Here is a 19,716-nt window from a genome sequence, read left to right as displayed (position 1 = left end):
CCTATAATATACTGGACAATTTCTCCTAATTTTCCCATGGAGTTTTTAACAGTATATCAAGACATTTCTCACTTTTTCCTACATGGTTTTTAGAGAAATTATCTTTAAGTCGTATACCAAAGACACAGTGGTTTGTAAATCACACTAAGATATTCCTCAGATTTTTCCCATAGGGTTTTTCGAGGAATCAAGCATTGATCTCAAGGAAGATTCGATCAAGGGGGAGTGTTGTGAAAAGTTGTCTCTTCAAAAGACACCTCTTCACCAAAGGAGATGATCTCATCCATCCATTATGAAGACCACGTCAAGACATAGATTAGGCAGTTACTTGTAACTAAAGGGTGTCCTTTGGCATGAATGCAGTGAATAATTGTCTCTAGGATTAGACATCTATTCACTGCACCCCTTTCCCTTGTATAAATATGTACAGAGATCAATATAGAGACACACTTCCTCCATTCCCTCTACTCTATACTTCTAATCCTAACACTTGGGAGCCATCGTGGGATTGGTTTATCGAAGCACGAACGGTGTGCGCCAAATGTTGGAAATCGACTGACATGTGGTCAATTGGCCCAAGCAATGGGTGGATGGAATGCTCTAATGCTCGGCAACATAATGGTTTGGTGCAACGGTGTTGTTAAACGTACCTTGTCAATATACAGTGTGGTAGTATTTATAGATAACCAGGTGAGTGGACATGCCTCCATAAGTACAATTATGCCTCTGGTTACCCACAACTTCCCTAGAATATTTCCCCCTTGAGGTCACTACAGGTCATTACAGTGAAGTTAAGTACAGCCTAAATAAACACACCATCAACCCTACCCCAAGTGGGGCTTACACATGGAGCCAAGTAAGCCACCAGGGCGCCATGCAGGCCCATACCGCAATCCACGCATAATCTAGATTGATAGTTCACCAAAGGCGTCCCTAGACAATGTACACTTAGACAAGGTAGTATAACTTAAATGGACAAGTAAATCTTGCCCCACGAAGGATAAGATCTTAAGGTTGTCTTAGGGTCAGCAGACCACACAAGATAAATCTAGACAACGTAGAGCAATAGGAATGGAGATAGATATACGGAAAGCTACAACTAAAACTAGACTATATCTATTCCTAGAAAAGAATGATAAATAAAGTAATTAGTTCGATTAGAATGTGTTTAGAGGTTCTCAATCGCTCGTACTTTTCATATATATATATATATATATATATATATATATATATATATATATATATATATATATATATATATATATATATATATAGGAGGGAGGTAGACGATAGTTAACAAATCCCACATAATTAAATGGATAACCACAATTAGATATATAACCACATACAAGATAAGGATAATCATCTGAGTTAATCTGATCACGGAGGCATAGACTGTTCAGGCCTTAGGATCGGAGCATCCGGCACTTTTGGTTTTGGTGTTCAACGCACTGGCGCCGAAACCAGAACAATAAAAAATAAAAATAAAAGTCCGTATCACTTGCTGCTCACTGATGGTTCCACAAAACTGCTTCAGCAAAACAGGGGTCAAAGTTTTTTTTTAAGAAAAGAAGTTCCGCAGGATGGAGTTGGGGCATCACAAGAAGAATCTCCGCCTGCTCGTATCCATATCCGGCTGTGCACAAAATCAAGCGCGCACATGTCTGTCAGGAGGAGGCCACATGGCAGTTGTTGTTGTTGTAGTAAATCAGCAGCGGGCAGTACGTACCTTGTGAACCCACTCGTACTCCCCGCTCCTCGTGTCGAAGGTCCCATGCTGCAAGGTGAGCAGCTTGAGGGTGAAGCGAGGCCCACATTCCTGTGCCACCACCAGCAGTTCACAATTTCAGGCAGCTTAGTTTCTGGACCATGAATGAAAAGAGTTTACAGTAAAACTGTTGGTGGTAGAGTACAAGTTGCCATACCTGAAGCCGACAAATCACTTGCTGCTTCTCAGATCCGCTTTTGCTTCCAGATGTCTTTTCCTTCGAAGCAACCTTCTTTTCTTTTGTCTCGAAGATGTACCTAGTACCAACAGTCCACGACACAAGTTAAAATGCTAGCTGTGTAATTACCAGGTCCTAACAACAGAAACCCAGCTTTGCATATAAGCATAGACAAAAGCAAATTCTCCTTTTCACTAAAAAGCAACCATTTTTCACAAAAAAAAGGAATACACACAAAGGAGGCAGACACCAGATAACTAGACTATACATACACCCATATACCCAGGCACCCCTCGCCGGACAAAGTTAACTCCTGACTGCATTTCGATATGCCCACCTGTGATGGCGGAAAAATATGTAGTCTCGCTGGTTGTGGAAGGTCACAACACGGCGCCCGCGGAAATTGGGATCTTGAGGGAAGAGAGACTGGATCATCCTGCACAATGGAAGAGGCAATAAAGACATGCAGAGAAGAAAAACAGAGAATCCCAAGCAGCGAACAACTGGAAAGAGGTATAACTTCTCGGATTACCTTCCAACACGATGACCAAGGCGTGTAGTGAAATTGTTCAGTACTAGCTCTGGTTTATGGCTCGTAGGATTGCCGTGGTTCTGTAATGTAAAGAGCAAAACAAAATGTAAACCGACATAATCCCAAACGCTCCGTACTTTACAAGGCCCAGGTACATTACGTGCACACACAAAAAAAAGAGGTTCTGCTTCATTGACTTCACATAGAAAAGCTAAATTGGATGGTCAAATGCCTCCATTTAAGAGCATAACAGACAACACTTATCACACTACTAAAATAACATCACAAACACATCTCGGTATACAATGTGCTACTGATAAGTAGCTAGAAAAATCCAGAGGCATCATGTACTCCAGGTAAGGTAACTTTCATCTTTACATCAATCTAGAGAGCATGGAAACCTCATTCATGCAACAATTTGATACAATATGTAGAGCATGGAAAACTAAAACAAGAACATGGCATGTCAGAAAGAGACATAGACCAGCCTATATATAGCAGACATGCCATATGACACTGAACATAGCAGATATGCCATATCCCATATGTGCGTTTGGTTTTTGGGCACAAAACTCGTGCCTATAACAAACTAGGGACAACCTAGAGATAAGTAGGATACTGTAATTGATAGCAGCTTGATTTTTCGTTCATTTTCCTTGCACCTTTTTGTCTCAAAAGTTGATAGTGAAATTATGTCAAAAAGGTCATCCTCAATGCTTTACAGTTTGGGGTGCTATCTGAACCACCTGAGTAGTCATTCATATTTGTGCTATCTGCCATGCATCATGCATGATCTCTATTGCTATTATGCATATGTACAAACATAGCATTGTGGACATCCACATTGCATTCCTTGCATAACATAAAACTGGGAGTTTAAACATGAAGAGATTTAGCATAGGAACAATCCTCTTTTTCCCATAGCAGTACAATGACCTTTGTAGAAAAAAAAAATGAAAAATTACAAGACTATATCTAAAGTAGCGACAAACAAGGGAGGACATCTAGCATTCTAGCTACGTACTTCTGTAGAGTGGAGACACAATACCATGTAGAGGCGTCTGAACCAAGAGCAATTGACTGCATACATGTTTATTGTGGTCTCTAACAAGTGTTCCAACTAAAAATATCAGAGAAACTGTTTTGGGGGGATAGAGACAATAAACAACAATTCATGCAAAAGTCCACTGAATGACCAACTAGCATTACTTCAGCCTTATTTGTGATAAGGGCAGAAAAAATCAATCCACATTTCCATAATTCTGTAAGAAATTAAAGGTTTGTAGTCAAATTGGTCTGATAAGATTTTCCCTGAGGTCAGGCTTATCCACCTGTACACGCCCAAAAATATGTAAATGCAAAATTTGCAATTTTTATTATTTAGAGTCTGATATATTCCTAACAATGTAAAGTAACAAGGTATTGACTATTGATATTTTTTTCTTTTTTCAGGGTCTCATCACAGACTTGGTTTTCAGGCAGAAAATGGCATAGCTGCTCAAGCCATTCAGAAAGTTCTTGAATTGTAGACATTAACATTCACAAGAAGTTCCAATTCAACAAAAGTTCGCAAAACATAACTGTTACATTGTCATGACCACAAAATGCAGAAATAAATTACAGATCCCACAATACTAAATACAGTAAATATAGCACCAAATAACAGATATAGTACCTTGATGTCCTTCCGAAGAACAAGTTTGGAGAGTTTGAAATGTGCAGTAGGGCCATCAGGTAACCCGATGATAAGTAGAGCATCTGGCACATAAAAACCAACCAATGTCACAAGAGATGAATACCAGAAATTTTAGCACCAACATGATGAACCCATACCAGGTTCCCTTCGATTTGTGTGGACAACAACAAGTGACGTGAAATCCCTGTTATTTGCATATTCCACAATCTGAAAACAAATGGATTTGAACCAATCTATAAAGGTGCCTCGTTGAACCAATCAAATTTTAAAAAAATCAGTAAACTGTCATACTTTCTTGAGTTCATATGTTCCTCTTTTCACATACTGAGAATTCGGTATCACTTGCATTAACTCATCAATAAATGCAGGTCCCCTCTGGATATATGCAATAGAAAGTGTATTGTTAAATCATGCAATGATGTAGGAAGAAAACAAAAACATGAAATCATCACAAATTGAAAATTAGCAGAATAAGATAAGGAGCAGAAATTCATGCAGAAGGGGTGAGAATCGATAATAAATACCCCTGAATTGAAGCGGCATGTCGTAATCAATATTTTCGGGGTTATGTGCTGCTTTAGAACTGCACTGAATTCATCCGCATCATTTCCTGCAAACAGCTGCAGACATGAAAAGTTATTCCATAACTCACAAACCTGAACTGTGCTGAGTTGAAATTGTGGTCTAAGTAAATCAACAAACATAGCCCCCAAATTTGAATACAGAACATTGGATTGAGTAGCACAGCAATCCAAATGGACATTCATCTGAAAAGACATGATAGACTAATAGAGACATAATAGACTAATAGAGGTTCCTAATACTTTCCAAGCAAGAGCATTACTGCATCCCCCAAGAAAATCAAGTTGAATGGTGGACACAATGCACAAGAAAAGCTTAGAGAGCATCTAACAAATCAAAAGCGCAGTCAAGTTTTAGGCACGTGGATAGTTATTTTCCATGCACTCCAATTCAAGGTCAAATCTTTTAATGCCTCTTCCCATGTCAACTTCAGCCTTCCCCTGCCTCTCTTCCATTACTACCGTGCCTTAGGATCCCACTACGCATTGATGCCTCTGAAGGTATACGTTAAACATGCCCAAACCATCTCAGCTGGTGTTGGACAAGTTTTTCTTCAACTGGTGCTACCCAAGCCTATCACGTAGACTCAATCTCTTCTTATATAGCCACAAATCCAACACAGCTAGGAATGAAAACGGTCAGAAACGATCGATAAACACTATAACCATTTTCGTCTTCATATTTTTTCCTCGAAAATGGAAACAAAAAAAGATAACTCCAGAAACAAAAAACAACATTGGTAATTCAGAAACATCATAAATGAATGTTTGATACAAAAAATACACTGGTCATGGTCAAAATCTAAAATATGATCTATAAAACATGTACCCTCATTTGACTTAAAAAAACCACATAAGTCATACATCCACATAGAAATTAGTAATAGTGTAAGGATTAAAGCATATCTCACAAAGCATTGAAACAAAAATCTCACAAATACAAGTGACAAACAATGTGCACACATACATATAGTCAGAAAGACACAAGTAAGTACCTCACAAAACAAAACTATCCGATTGAAAACACATCGATAGCCATTGAAAACCATAAATAATATCACACATTAAAATATGTAGTGTAGAACTAGATATATAACTTGACCCATTATGATATAAGTAATGATGTATAAGACATTTTAATACAATGTAGGAGGTCATAATCAATATAAGACAATGTAAAACTATAATAAAATCATCATCATATCTATACTTCTATACTACTATATTAAGAACCTAATGTGGGCACCTGTGCTACCACGGCTTCACCCTCCTCATGCCCAGCGCCCGCAAAAATTTGTGCAAAACGAGCACTCGAACCCACACCCCTCTGCTCCAGAAATTTGGGACTAACCACCAGACCACACATACCTTAGTGTTTAGGTATAAACAAAAATTATATTTGTAGCCTAGGCGCAGTCCACATGCTCCTCCGCCTCGTGGCAACGCACGGGCACATACCTAGTACTTAAATAAAGCACTAGCAAGTCTAGTAGCATATGACTATAACATATACGCAGCATACGCATTTCCGCAACACTAATTTACATATGCCGGCTTTTTGTGCTACACCATACAACATAGTAGGTCTAATTGTAAATCTCTTTCTCTTTGTAGCATCGATCCTAAATACCAGAAGGTATCCTTACTGAGCACTACTTGATCTTCCAAACTAGCATCTCCTTCCCCATGTGTACTAGTGTCAAAAAATCACATCTCATATATTTGGTTTTATTTCTAATGAGTCTAAAACATTTAGACTCTAGAGTCTCCCAGCGCAACTCTAGTTATCTATTGACTCCTACCCAACTTTCATCAACACCCTACATCTGCCAAAAAAAAAAGGATATTATCTCATTATATGTCCCTTGTCTCTTGTGTTTTGCAATTTCATTTTAGCTGTTATTTTTTTATTTCGAACATTGACACTATTAATTTGGCATTTCATAGTTCCTACATCTGGGTATTAGTAACCTAAATATAGGATCGCGCAAGTACTATGTTTGTTAGTTCTGCATCAAATTGAACACCACTCGGTATTTACACAGACTTATAATCTTATACAAGCATGGTGCCATCAAGAATTACGAACCTCCTGGTCGTCGGGCCGGCACACAGTCTCATCGGGCTCCCTGGTGTTCTCGATCGTGCGGGGCACCTGCCTCTCCGGCGGCTGCAAACACCCGATTACCCTTAGCAATCAGAACCAAACCAAAAACTGCAAGCTCTACAGGTGGTGTGGACAGTTCGAAGAGTGCTGGCTTGCCTGCTCGCCGAGCTCTTCGGCGCGGCGGGCGGCCTGGCCGCGCTCGCGGGCGAGCGCGCGCTTCTGGGCCTTCTTCTCTCGCTTAAGCTTGGCGTGCACCTCGCGGCGCTTGTCCTTGTTCTTGATCTGCGACGGCAGTATCGCCTCCGCCTTCTCCTTCCTGGCCTTCTTGCCCTTCCGCCCGCTCCTCCCCTCACCCTCGTCGCCCGGAGGCGGCGCCGCGTCGGCAGGAGGCTGCTTCCGCTTATTCTCCTTCACCATCGCCGGCGGGGGTTGCTGTAGTTTCCGCAGCGAGGGTTTAAGCGGCGGCGGCGGCGGCGGCGGCTAGGGTTAAGGGATAGAAGGCGGGAACGTTGGCGGCGGTGGCTCGCTCGAGTGGGAGACGGGAGGAAAGGGAATGAATAACCTGGGCCTCGGAATATCAAGGCCTAACGTACAGGTGTACATTTGGTCCCCCGGCCCGGCCCGGCCCGGCCCTCCAAGTCTGTAATGTTTAAATTTTGGGTTGGTTCGGTCTGTTTGAATTTTGCTCTGTGCTGGGCCTGTCCACGGGTCTAGTCTTTGGCCCATGGCATGGTCCGTAATTGCTTAAATGTGTCAGGCTTATTTCGAGCGGCCCGAAATTATAAAAGCTCAAAATTCATATTAAGGCTCGAAATTCAATTTTTGGCTCGAAATTCACATCAGAGTTAATAAAACAAATAAAAAATAAGATAAATACATTTGACCAAAAGCAAACTTAATATTTGTATTAAGTTACCAGAGCTATGCAATGACTACCTCGTTTACTAGAGCTATGGGGTGAGCAACACGTTCAATGTTGCTGACATCTTACCATATACAAGTGAAGACACTTCAGAGTCGAGGACGACTCCTTTTCAAGGGGAGGAGGATGATACGACCACAACATTAAGCAACATGTTACAACCCCAAAGCATACTACATCAACTCAAGTACAACCAACATCATCACCAACTCAAGTCTTTGATGGACCAATTACACGTAGCCGAGCTAAGAAGCTACAGCAAGAGGTGTACGCGCTACTTTATGAATTTCAATTAAACACTAATGAGAAATTTATGCTACCTAAGTCATGTATGTTGATATTACTTAGGTTCACCAAAGAGGAAGGACAAAACATATCAAACGCGAATCAGCAAGAAGAGTTATGTCCGAGTCAGTCCAGCGCTACAGAACCGTCCAAAAGAAACAGTCATATCTTTTGATTCCCAAAAGCTATGAAGGCCCATAAGTACTTTTTGGAAAGCTCTTGAAGTCTAGTTTCCAATGCTTCTAAGGCCGACTTAATCAAATCTACCATAAAGGCAGCCGACCTACTTTAGTGCTGACTGGTCAGAAGGTCAACAGTCTGTTTGATGACCAAGTTTTCGTATTAAACTGCATCATTCTACGAAGTTTCATTAAGCATGGTATACATGGTGAGAAATCTTATCAAGTCAGCTTTCCAACGCATCTAGCCCCACGTCATTTGAAGATTCCTAGAAGAAGTTATTGTCAAAATACTGAAGGCTGCGCAGAAGTCAAACAGCCACACGGAAATCAGCTCTGCAGATCTCCCGAAGAGGCTCCTTCACATTAGCACGTGAAAATACTTTTGTTTCGTGTTTATACCTCGCTAAGGCTGGTTATTACTAGTATAAATACCCCCTATGTCTATGATGTAAGGTAGCTTTTGATAATCTAAAATAGAACCCTTTGTTCAGTTGTGTGCTAACAAATATTGAGAGTGATCTCTACCCCTTTGCTCTTGTGAATTGCTTCGCGGGATTGCAAAAGCGGCGGCTTCATCCGCTCCCAAGTGGTGCTCCTACTCCCTTCGAGGTCTCCTCGATTGGTTGTAGGTTGTGTTGGTTGGTTCTTTGAGAGTGTGGTTGGGCGAATCCTCGATTCAGGCTGCCTGTTAAAGACGGTGGTTGGCTTCGAGTTTTATTTGTCAGGTTGCACTAGTTATCGCTGCTTGCAGCAAGTTATCTTGGCTTCTTTGAAGCTAGTTATCTGAAGATTGATCCTACGTCGTGAAGATCGGGCATCGTGACGCATCATCTGGTATCAAAGCCTCAGTTGTCACGGTAGGATTCTTTACCCTTAGCTACATATATTTTGTGTTCGTCCTATCCACCAAAAGCCATAAAATATTTTGCCATAGCCCTTTGTTTCAATCTGTTGTTCCAGTGAGTTTTGTTAAGTTTCAGTCCTTAGAATCTTTGTTTAGTTGATGGTCACTCTATCCTTTGTGTTTCCTTTGAGCCTCTTATATATATCTGAAAATATCCACAAAAAGAAAAAACTGAAAACCCTCATCATTTCCTTCGCGTTAACTTTGATCCTATTTAAGTTATAGCTGCTGGTTGAGTTCTTTGTTTAGTATTATAAAATGTGCAATATCCTATCAGAACTCTGTGTTTAGTTCTATAAAAAAAGTGTCAAAAAGTGTTGAACAAGATTGTGAAAGAAAAGTAGAACAATCAGTTTGTTTATGTGCACAAGTGCTGAAAGTTTTATCAAGTTGTTCAACCAGTTTGCTATTGTCATTTGGTGCAAAATTTTGGTTGGATCTGATTGCAACACTTGCATTCCAATCATACTCCTTGTCTGCATCAAATCTGAAATTTCTTGCGCGTGTGTTTGATCTATTTACATCACTCGTATCTTGTGGTCAGCACTAGGCAGGGAACTTCTAGTTGGATGATTATTTAACTTTACAACAATTAGGATTCAGATTGCATCCCTTGTTTATTATTCCCCACCAAGCTCCACATATAAGCCATCGTAATCGGTACTCTAGTCTTGTATTCGTTTAACCGCCACTTTCTTGTTACCACCACACATTTTCTTGCAACCCGCAGGGAACTCATAAGAGCTTTGGTTGGTAAGAGTGGTGAGGTTGTGAGATTCTATATAGCTTCATATTCCACCTATATTTGTTGCCTTGTCGCCACTAATTTCGCAGGAAGATGGATCCCAACGTTGAGATTGAAGAATGTGTCACCATGATACAATTCAATGAGCTCAAACAAAGCATAAAAGCCAAGCAAGATCTGTTGGCACAAGATCTTCAGACACTTATGGCTGAAATCAGAGGTCGTCGTCGACTCCCTGATGGTGTAAGAAACCATGGTGAAGATGGGGAAGAAGGTGAAGGAAATTATTCTAGAAGAGCAAGTGAACATGGGAGGAGAAATCAAGGTGCTGCACGTGGTAGAGGAAGAGGCCGGAATCGAAGAAATGATGACAATGAGGAATCTGAATTTGGGAATGATGATGATCAGTCCCAACATCGATATGGTCGTCGTCATCATAGAGGCATCAACCAAGAAGAGAGATTTGGAAAACTTAAGTTTACCATACCAAAATTTGATGGTAGATCTGATCCTGAAGATTATTTCACATGGGAATTGAAGGTGGAGAAAATCTTTCACCTACATAATTATTCAGAGGAGAAGAAACTTGCAATGACATCTCTTAAGTTTGAAGGATATGCCTTGATTTGGTGGGAGCAACTTCTTCGTGACCGTGAAGAAGATGGAGAGGACCCTATTATTACTTGGCAAGAGATGAAGCGAGAAATGAGAATTCGTTTTGTGCCGAAGCATTATCGGCGTGATCTTTTTGATAAATTGCAGAATTTGAGGCAAGGAAGTTTCTCTGTTGAGGAGTATTATAAGGAGATGGAGAAGGCCATGATAAGAGCCAATGTGTATGAAGACGAAGAGCAAACCATTGCACGTTTCATGGCTGGGTTACACCACAACATTCAGCATATTGTTGAGTTTCAGTCGTACCAAAGTCTTATTGATTTGGTACATCAAGCCACCAAGGCTGAACGCCAGCTGCAACAAGATGCTAAGAGCAGCAAGCCCTTGTCATATGGTGCACGAACCATGACTGGAGGAAGCAAATCGATCTCAAGGTTTACCGCTACATCCTCAGCGACAAAAGGTTCAACTGGAGGCTTGCGATCCAATATTCAAGGCAATTCTAGTGGAAAGAACGGTGCTGCTCCAAACACGAGTTATAAACCAGCAGCATCCACTTCAACATCAGTGGGTTCAACAGCCAAGAGTAGTGGTATTTAGTGCTTCAAGTGTGGAGGTCGTGGTCATGTCATAAAGGAGTGTCCAAATAATCGTGTGATCCTTATGACTGATGATGGAGAATATACATCAGCTAGTGAAGAGGAAGCTGAAGTAGGAAATGAAGATGACATTGATAAATCTGGAGAACATACGGGATGTGAATTTGAGCATGGTACTACTCTTGTGGTTACACAAATCTTGAGTGTTCAAATGAAAGAAGCTGAAATTGGACAGCGACATAATCTTTTTCAAACGCGAGCAAAAGTGCAAGACAAAGTAGTAAAGGTGATCATTGATGGAGGGAGCTGCCATAATCTTGCAAGTCGTGAGATGGTTGAAAAGCTTGGTTTGAAGTTGCAGCGACACTGTTGGGGACTTGTTCTTAAATGCTAAGAGTTAAGAACAAGGCAACATGAAGAGTGTTAAATGTTAAAATCCTTCGTCCTTCAAGACATTATGTCCTTTCGGATATAATGAATTCTGGACGAAGGTTATGAAGGAAAAGACCTTCGTGACTTCGATAGATAACAAGGAAGAATACATGTATGAAATACGAATAATAATACAGATATTATCATCAACTTATTTTTATTTGCATTATCAAATTTATAATGACAAATTACAAATGTACCTCCGGATTGATGAAAAGTAAAGGTACAGGCGTGATGCGAAAAGCAAATGCCAAGTCAGCGTGAACAGTACGGGAGTACTGTTCATCTATTTATAGGCACGGGACGCAGCCCGTGTAGAATTACATTAATGCCCTTTACATTTATCAATAACTCTATAGTAATTCTTTGAGGTCTAATTTGGCTTTTCATCTTTAAGTCGGTTCCCCTTTTCTGCTGTCATGCCGAAGCTTTTCTGCGCATAGCTTCATGATCATCTTATCCTTCGTCACGATCGCCTTCCGTCCTACTCAAGCTTCGTCTTGACCATACTCTTGTATACTCGTGACCCGATTCCGAAGATACATGTTCACACATTTCACTTGGAAAACATTGTCAAATCATGTTTTTGAGGACCTACGGAAGCCGAAGGCCCCCAACAGACACCCTCATCCATATCATGTCCAATGGTTGAATGAATCGGGAGATATCAAGATTGGTTATAAGGTGAAAGTTCCGTTCAAGATTGGAGAGTACATTGACACGGTGGAGTGCGATGTTGCACCCATGTCTGTTTGTCACATGCTGCTAGGAAGACCTTGGCAATATGACCGATATTCTTAGCATTGTGGAAGAACAAATCAATACACACTAGATCTGAAAGGGAGAAGTTTGTACTCAAGCCTATGACCCCTCAACAAATCATGGTTGAACATTTACAAAAGAAAACTGAAATTAGTGCAGCAAGTAGAGGAGGAGAAGAGCAAAAGAAATTGAGTGCCATCCACAATTCGGTGAGCGAGTGCTACAAGCCAAATTCAAGAGATAAAAGGAAGGAAGAGGGAGAACATCTAGTTATGCTAGCCACAAAATCTGAGCTGAGAGAAGTGAGGAATAACCCATATCAAGTGCTCTTTGTACTTGTGAACAAAGATGTTTTAGTTTCTCCTAACGACATAACATCTCTTCCTAGTATTGTGGCTGATCTTTTGCAAGACTTTGAAGACATGTTTCCACAAGAAACACCGGCTGGACTACCTCCAATTCGAGGGATTGAGCATCAAATCGATCTTATTCCAGGGGCTGCACTTCCTAACCGTCCACCATATCGAACCAATCCTGAAGAAACTAAGGAAATACAAAGGCAAGTACAAGAACTTCTTGATAAAGGTTTTGTTCGTGAAAGCTTAAGCCCTTGTGCTATTCCTGTGATTTTAGTACCCAAGAAAGATTGATCTTGGAGGATGTGTGTTGATTGTAGAGCTATAAATAATATTACCATTCGCTATCGCCATCCTATTCCACGGCTAGATGATATGCTTGATGAATTAAGTGGTTCCACAATTTTTACTAAAATTGATTTGAGAAGTGGATACCATCAAATAAGAATGAAAACTGGAGATGAATGGAAGACTGCATTTAAAACAAAATTTGGGTTGTATGAATGGTTAGTGACGCCCTTTGGGTTGACTAATGCTCCTAGTACTTTTATGAGATTAATGAACCATGTCTTAAGAACTTTCATTGGAAAATTTGTTGTTGTCTACTTCGATGATATTCTAATTTACAGCAAGTCTTTTGATGAACATGTGAAACACATTCGACAAGTTTTAGATGAGCTTAGAAAGGAGAAATTATTTGCTAATCTTGAGAAGTGCAGTTTTTGCACAGGCCATGTTGTGTTTCTTGGCTTTGTTGTTTCAGCAAAAGGAATAGAGGTGGATGAATCCAAGGTGAAAGCCATCAAGGATTGGCCAGCTCCAACGAATGTAAGTCAAGTAAGAAGTTTTCATGGTCTTGCTGGTTTTTATAGAAGATTTATGCGAGATTTCAGTGCCATCGCGTCCCCTTTAAATGAATTGACAAAGAAAGGTGTTGAATTTAAATGGGGAAACTCACAAGAATATGCTTTTCAAGAATTGAAGAAACGTTTGACTAAAGCACATGTACTTATTCTTCCTGATTTCACTAAAACTTTTGAAGTAGAATGTGATGCTAGTGGAATTGGGATAGGAGGAGTTTTAATGCAACAAGGAAAACCTATAGCATATTTTAGTGAAAATTGGGAGGTGCTCAATTAAATTATTATGTGTATGACAAAGAATTGTATGCTTAGGTCCGAGCGCTTGAAACATGGTAGCACTATTTATGGCCAAAAGAGTTTGTTATTCATTCTGATCATGAAGCTTTGAAGTATTTGAAAGGGCAAGCCAAACTGAACTGTCGCCATGCCAAATGGGTTGAGTTTATCGAAACATTTCCATACATTGTGAAATATAAGAAAGGTAAGAACAATGTGGTCGCTGATGCCTTGTCTCGAAGGAATGTGTTGTTGAATCAACTAGAGGTAAAAGTTTTGGGTCTTGAAAATTTGAAAGAAATGTATAATGATGATCCTGAATTTTCAGAACCATACAATCATTGTAAAGATGGAAAAGGTTGGGAAAAATATCATATACATGATGGATTTTTATTTAGAGCTAACAAACTTTGTGTACCAAATTCTTCGGTTAGATTGCTTTTATTGCAAGAGTCACATGGATGAGGTCTAACAGGTCATTTTGGACAAAAGAAGACTTATGAAATGCTCAGTGATCATTTCCATTGGCCCAAGATGAGGAGAGACGTCATCAGATTTGTGGAGCGTTGTGTCATGTGTCACAAAGCTAAGTCAAAATTGAACCCTCATGGTTTATATACTCCTTTACCCGCTCCTAAAATTCCTTGGGAAGACATAAGCATGGATTTTGTTTTAGGACTGTCAATGACTCGAAAAAAGAGAGATTCTATTTTTGTTGTGGTTGATAGATTTTCAAAAATGGCTCATTTTATCCCATGCAACAAGAGCGACGATGCTTCACATGTTGCCAATTTGTTTTTCAGAGAAATCTTGAGGCTACATGGAGTGCCCAAGACCATCGTATCTGACCGTGATGTGAAGTTTGTGAGCTATTTTTGGAAAACATTGTGGGCAAAGCTTGGGACTAAACTTTTGTTCTCCACAACATGCCACCCCCAAACTGATGGGCAAACTAAAGTGGTGAATCGTACATTGTCAATGCTGCTGCGAACAATGGTAAAGATGAACTTGAAGGATTGGGAGGAATGTTTGCCACACGTGGAGTTTGCTTATAACAGGGCAGTACATTCTACAATTAATTTATGCCCCTTCGAAATTGTATATGGGTTCAAACCTATTGCTCCGATATATTTGTTGCCCCTTCCATTGCAGGAAAGAACCGATATGGAAGCTTCCGAGCGTGCTGCATACATAAAAAAGATACATGAGAAGACTAAGGAAGCGCAAATCCAAATTGATGTCATGAGGGGATGGTCCCTTTCGTGTTCTTGCCAAGATCAATGATAATGCATACAAGATAGATCTTCCACCAAGCTATGGCGTGAGCAACACGTTCAATATTGCTGACCTCTTACCATATACAAGTGAAGACACTTCAGAGTCGAGGACGACTCCTTTTCAAGGGGAGGAGGATGATACGACCACACCATTAAGCAACACGTTACAACCCCCAAGGCATACTACATCAACTCAAGTACAACCAACATCATCATCAACCAAGTCTTTGATGGACCAATTACACGTAGCCGAACTAAGAAGCTACAACAAGAGGTGCACACGCTACTTTATGAATTTCAATTAAAAATTAATGAGAAATTTATGCTACCTAAGTTGTGTATATTGATATTACTTAGGTTCACCAAAGAGGAAGGACAAAACATATCAAAGGCGAATCAGCAAGAAGAGCTATGTCCGAGTCAGTCCAGCACTATAGAACCGTCCAGAAGAAACAATCATATCTTTTGATTCCCAAAAGCTATGAAGGCCCATAAGTACTTTTTGGAAAGCTCTTGAAGTCTAGTTTCCAATGCTTCTAAGGCCGACTTAATCAAATCTACCATAAAGGTAGCCGACCTACTTTAGTGCTGACTGGTCAGAAGGTCAATAGTTTGTTTGATGACCAAGTTTTCGTATTAAACTGCATCATTCTATGAAGTTTCATTAAGCATGGTATACATGGTGAGAAATCTTATCAAGTCAGCTTTCCAACTCATCTAGCCCCACGTCATTTGAAGATTCTTAGAAGAAGTTATTGTCAAAATACTGAAGGCTGCGCAGAAGTCAAACAGCCCCACGGAAATCAGCTCTGCAGATCTCCCGAAGAGGCTCCTTCACATTAGCACGTGAAAATACTTTTGTTTCGTGTTTATACCTCGTTAAGGCTGGTTGTTACTAGTATAAATACTCCCTATGTCTATGATGTAAGGCAACTTTTGATAATCTAAAACAAAACCCTTTGTTCAGCTGTGTGCTAACAAATATTGAGAGTGATCTCTACCCCCTTTGCTCTTGTGAATTCCTTCGCGGGATTGCAGAAGCGGCAGCTTCATCCGCTCCCAAGTGGTGCTCCTACTCCCTTCGAGGTCTCCTTGATTGATTGTAGGTTGTGTTGGTTGGTTCTTTGAGAGTGTGGTTGGGCGAATCCTCGATTCAGGCTGCCGATCAAAGACGGTGGTTGGCTTCGAGTTTTATTTGTCAGGTTGCACTAGTTATCGCTGCTTGCAGCAAGTTATCTTGGCTTCTTTGAAGCTAGTTATCTGAAGATTGATCCTACGTCGTGAAGATCGGGTATCGTGACGCATCACAGGTCCTGTTCACTATCTGGTGCGCCTTCTGGCGCCTGCTCTGACTCTACGCGCGCAGTCGCGCACTGTTCACTGTTCGCTGTTGCTTTTGCAGACGACCGTTGGCGCAGTAGTCGTTGCTCCGCATGGCACACCGGACAGTCCGGTGCTACACTGAACAGTCCGGTGAATTACACCTGAGTGGCTTTCCAAATTCCCGAAGGTGGCAAGTTCGGAGTTGATCTCCCTGGTGCACCGGACACTGTCCGGTGCGCCAGACCAGGGCAGTCTTCGATTGTCTTTTGCTCCTTTCTTTTGAACCCTTTCTTGAACATTTTATTGGTTTGTGTTGAACCTTTAGCACATGTAGAACTTATAATCTAGAGCAAATTAGTTAGTCCAATTATTTGTGTTGGGCAATTCAACCACCAAAATCATTTAGGAAAAGGTTTGACCCTATTTCCCTTTCAATCTCCCCCTTTTTGGTGATTGATGCCAACACAAACCAAAGCAAATATGTAAGTGCAGAATTGAACTAGTTTGCATAATGTAAGTGCAAAGGTTGCTTGGAATTAAACCAATTTAAATTTCATAAGATATGCATGGATTGCTTTCTTCATTTTAACATTTTGGACCACGCTTGCACCACTTGTTTTGTTTTTGCAAATGTTTTGGAAACCCTTTTTCATAGTCTTGTTGCAAATAGTCAAAGGTATCTGAATAAGATTTCGAGAAGCATTTTCAAGATTTGAAATTTTCTCCCCCTGTTTCAAATGCTTTTCCTTTGACTAAACAAAACTCCTCCTCAATGAAATTCTCCTCTTAGTGTTCAAGAGGGTTTTGGATATTAATTTTGGAAGAGGTCATACCAATTTGAAATTATATCAAAAATAAGATATCAATTGAAAAACTTCTTTAATACAAATTGAAAGACTACATTTTTGAAATTGGTGGTGGTGCGGTCCTTTTGCTTTGGGCTAATACTTTCTCCCCCTTTGGCATGAATCACCAAAAACGGATACTTTGTGAGTGAAATATAAGCCCTTTTTCAAACTCTCTCCCCCTTTGGCAAACAATATATGAGTGAAGGATTATACCAAAGTGAAGAGCGAGGTGGAGTGACGGCGAAGGATAGATAATACGATGGAGTGGAGTGGAAGCCTTGTCTTCGCCGAAGACTCCATTTCCCTTTCAATCTATGACTTAGCATGAAATATACTTGACAAACACATTAGTCATAGCAAGTGAAAGAGATATGATCAAAGGTATATAAATGAGCTATGTGTGCAAGGTATCAATCAAAGTTCCTAGAATCAAGAATGTTTAGCTCATGCCTAAGTTTGGTAAAGGTTTTCTCATCTAATGTGTTGAGGACTTGTTCTCAAATGCTATGAATTAAGAACAAGGCAACATAGAATGTTAAATGTTAATGCCCTTCGTCCGCTGAAGCATTATCTCCCCAAGGATTTAATGAACTTCGGACGAAGGTCACGGGCAAAGTATCACAAAGGTCACACCTTCGTGATCAGACATAAAACAATGCGAAATGAAATATAAAATATAAAACATTAGAGAAAGATATACCAAGAATAGATAGCATTATTCACATATTTTATAATATGAACCTAAATATTAAAACATAATATTTAGGTACATTTATACCTTCGCCTTGGCAGAAAGCAATAATTCCAGCGTAATGCGTTGGCGATTACAAGATTGCGTGAACAGTACAGGGGTACTGTTCACCTATTTATAGGCACAGGACGCAGCCTGTGTAAAATTACATTTATGCCCTTTACAATCGATTGCAATAATGACACAAAACATTAGGGGTCTTTAAGTCATTTCATCATTAAGTCAGTTCACCCCTTCGTCTTGAGATCTGTCACTGTGCCGAAGCTTTATAGGTGATAGCTTCGGCGCTGCTCCTGATAGGATCTGCTGAAGGTGTTCTCTTTCTTTAGGATCTTTGGCTACGAAGCATACCCCCAACAGTAGCCCCTTCGCGGTGCTAGATCGTTTTTTGTAACGAGCTTGATCCGTGAAAAAGTCTTCTAGGCTTCGGGATGCCGAAGATCCGAAAAACACCCTTCCTGAGCTCGTTGGCGAGAAACGATTAAAATAATCCGCGCGTGAGGTGGCCCCATCTTGCAGCAGTTACGCGCGCCCTGGCGATTCACCTTCTCGGACCCTGTGGCCCACCGTTCAGTGAGTGCGGGTGACTGTTTGTTCGGTGTGGAAGACCTTGACGATCCACCTTCCCACCTGCGGCACTATATAAACAGATGGGTAGGTGTGAAGTTACCATAGCATTCATTGCTATTGCACTGTTTTGCTGCTAAAAATTGACCAAAGCCGAAGCTTGTTTGCTGCATCCTCAACCGAAGCTATTTACTTTGCTCAAGCTTCGTAACAAGAAAGAGCTTCGGCAAAGTAAAGAAAAATTTTCAACTTCATTCAAAAAACAAAAAAATAATCATCCGATGGCCAGAGTGCGTTCCACAACTAGGGTTACACGCGACAGAGAGGAAGCCGAGGATACAGAGACTGCCCCAATCTCCGAAGTAATGAAACGCTCAGGGCTGGTAGCATCGGAGGAAGCACCTGCTACTGAAACAGAGCAAGCTGATGTTGAGGAGACTGAGTCTGAAGATGATTATAGCGCAGTGCCAAGTAAACCCAGCCACCTGCATTTCGGGAAATCCACTATCTCCGAAGATGATCTGCCTAAGATGTTGAAATTGGGCTATTTCAGTGAAGCGAAAAAGAGCTAGTTCGTTTCGGTGGGGAAGAGACTACTCTGAAGTCAGGAAAGGATGAAGTAGTGGTCTTCAAAAGCTTTTTCAAGGCTGGTTTGAGATTTCTTTTGAACAAGATGATTGCTGATGTATTGAATAAGTGTGGGATCTGCCTTCATCAGCTAACTCCTAACGCTATCGTTAGGCTTAGTGTTTATATCTGGGCTCTCCGAAGCCAAGGGGTAGAACCATTTGGTGAAGGCTTCTGCCGAGTGCACGAGCTCCATTACCAGACGAGAGCTAGAGGAGATGGGCTACATGAAAATTTTGGCTGCTACAACTTTACCTATCGCAAGACTACAAAATTTCCAGTGATTAGCTACCGAAGCAAGTGGCCAGCTGGCTGGAAATCTGAGTGGTTCTACGTCAAAGTTGATGAAGAGAAGGAGAAGCTAGTCCAGAGTCCTTTAGAATTGACCTTCAGAGAGACCAGACCCCAATGCAATATGACACCGGGGAGTCCGAGCCAAATTGCCCTGACTGAATTTCGAGTTATTGCAGATCATATTGGCACTAGGGACTTAGTGCAAGAATTTTTGGCCTTCAGAGTG

At 40.8% G+C, this 19,716-nt stretch overlaps 1 protein-coding gene across 1 annotated transcript; it reads right to left on the bottom strand.

The window, feature by feature from the left end:
- Window positions 1-1,331: 1,331 nt before the first annotated feature.
- LOC100273986 (uncharacterized) lies at window positions 1,332-7,424 on the bottom strand. Its single transcript, NM_001148372.1, has 11 exons — window positions 7,019-7,424; window positions 6,845-6,925; window positions 4,699-4,794; window positions 4,466-4,549; window positions 4,312-4,381; window positions 4,154-4,236; window positions 2,479-2,558; window positions 2,284-2,382; window positions 1,926-2,025; window positions 1,730-1,819; window positions 1,332-1,636 (listed from the first exon to the last, which is right to left on the bottom strand). Exons 1-11 carry the CDS (start codon window positions 7,277-7,279, stop codon window positions 1,598-1,600), a joined length of 1,083 nt encoding a protein of 360 aa, NP_001141844.1. The 5' UTR covers window positions 7,280-7,424; the 3' UTR covers window positions 1,332-1,597.
- Between the last annotated feature and the right edge of the window lie 12,292 nt (window positions 7,425-19,716).

The sequence above is a fragment of the Zea mays genome, chromosome 8 (assembly GCF_902167145.1).
Source record: "Zea mays cultivar B73 chromosome 8, Zm-B73-REFERENCE-NAM-5.0, whole genome shotgun sequence".
NCBI classification, from domain to species: domain Eukaryota; kingdom Viridiplantae; phylum Streptophyta; class Magnoliopsida; order Poales; family Poaceae; genus Zea; species Zea mays.
The sequence above is the reverse complement of the archived record's forward strand: the minus strand, read 5'-3'. Positions and strand labels throughout refer to the sequence as shown.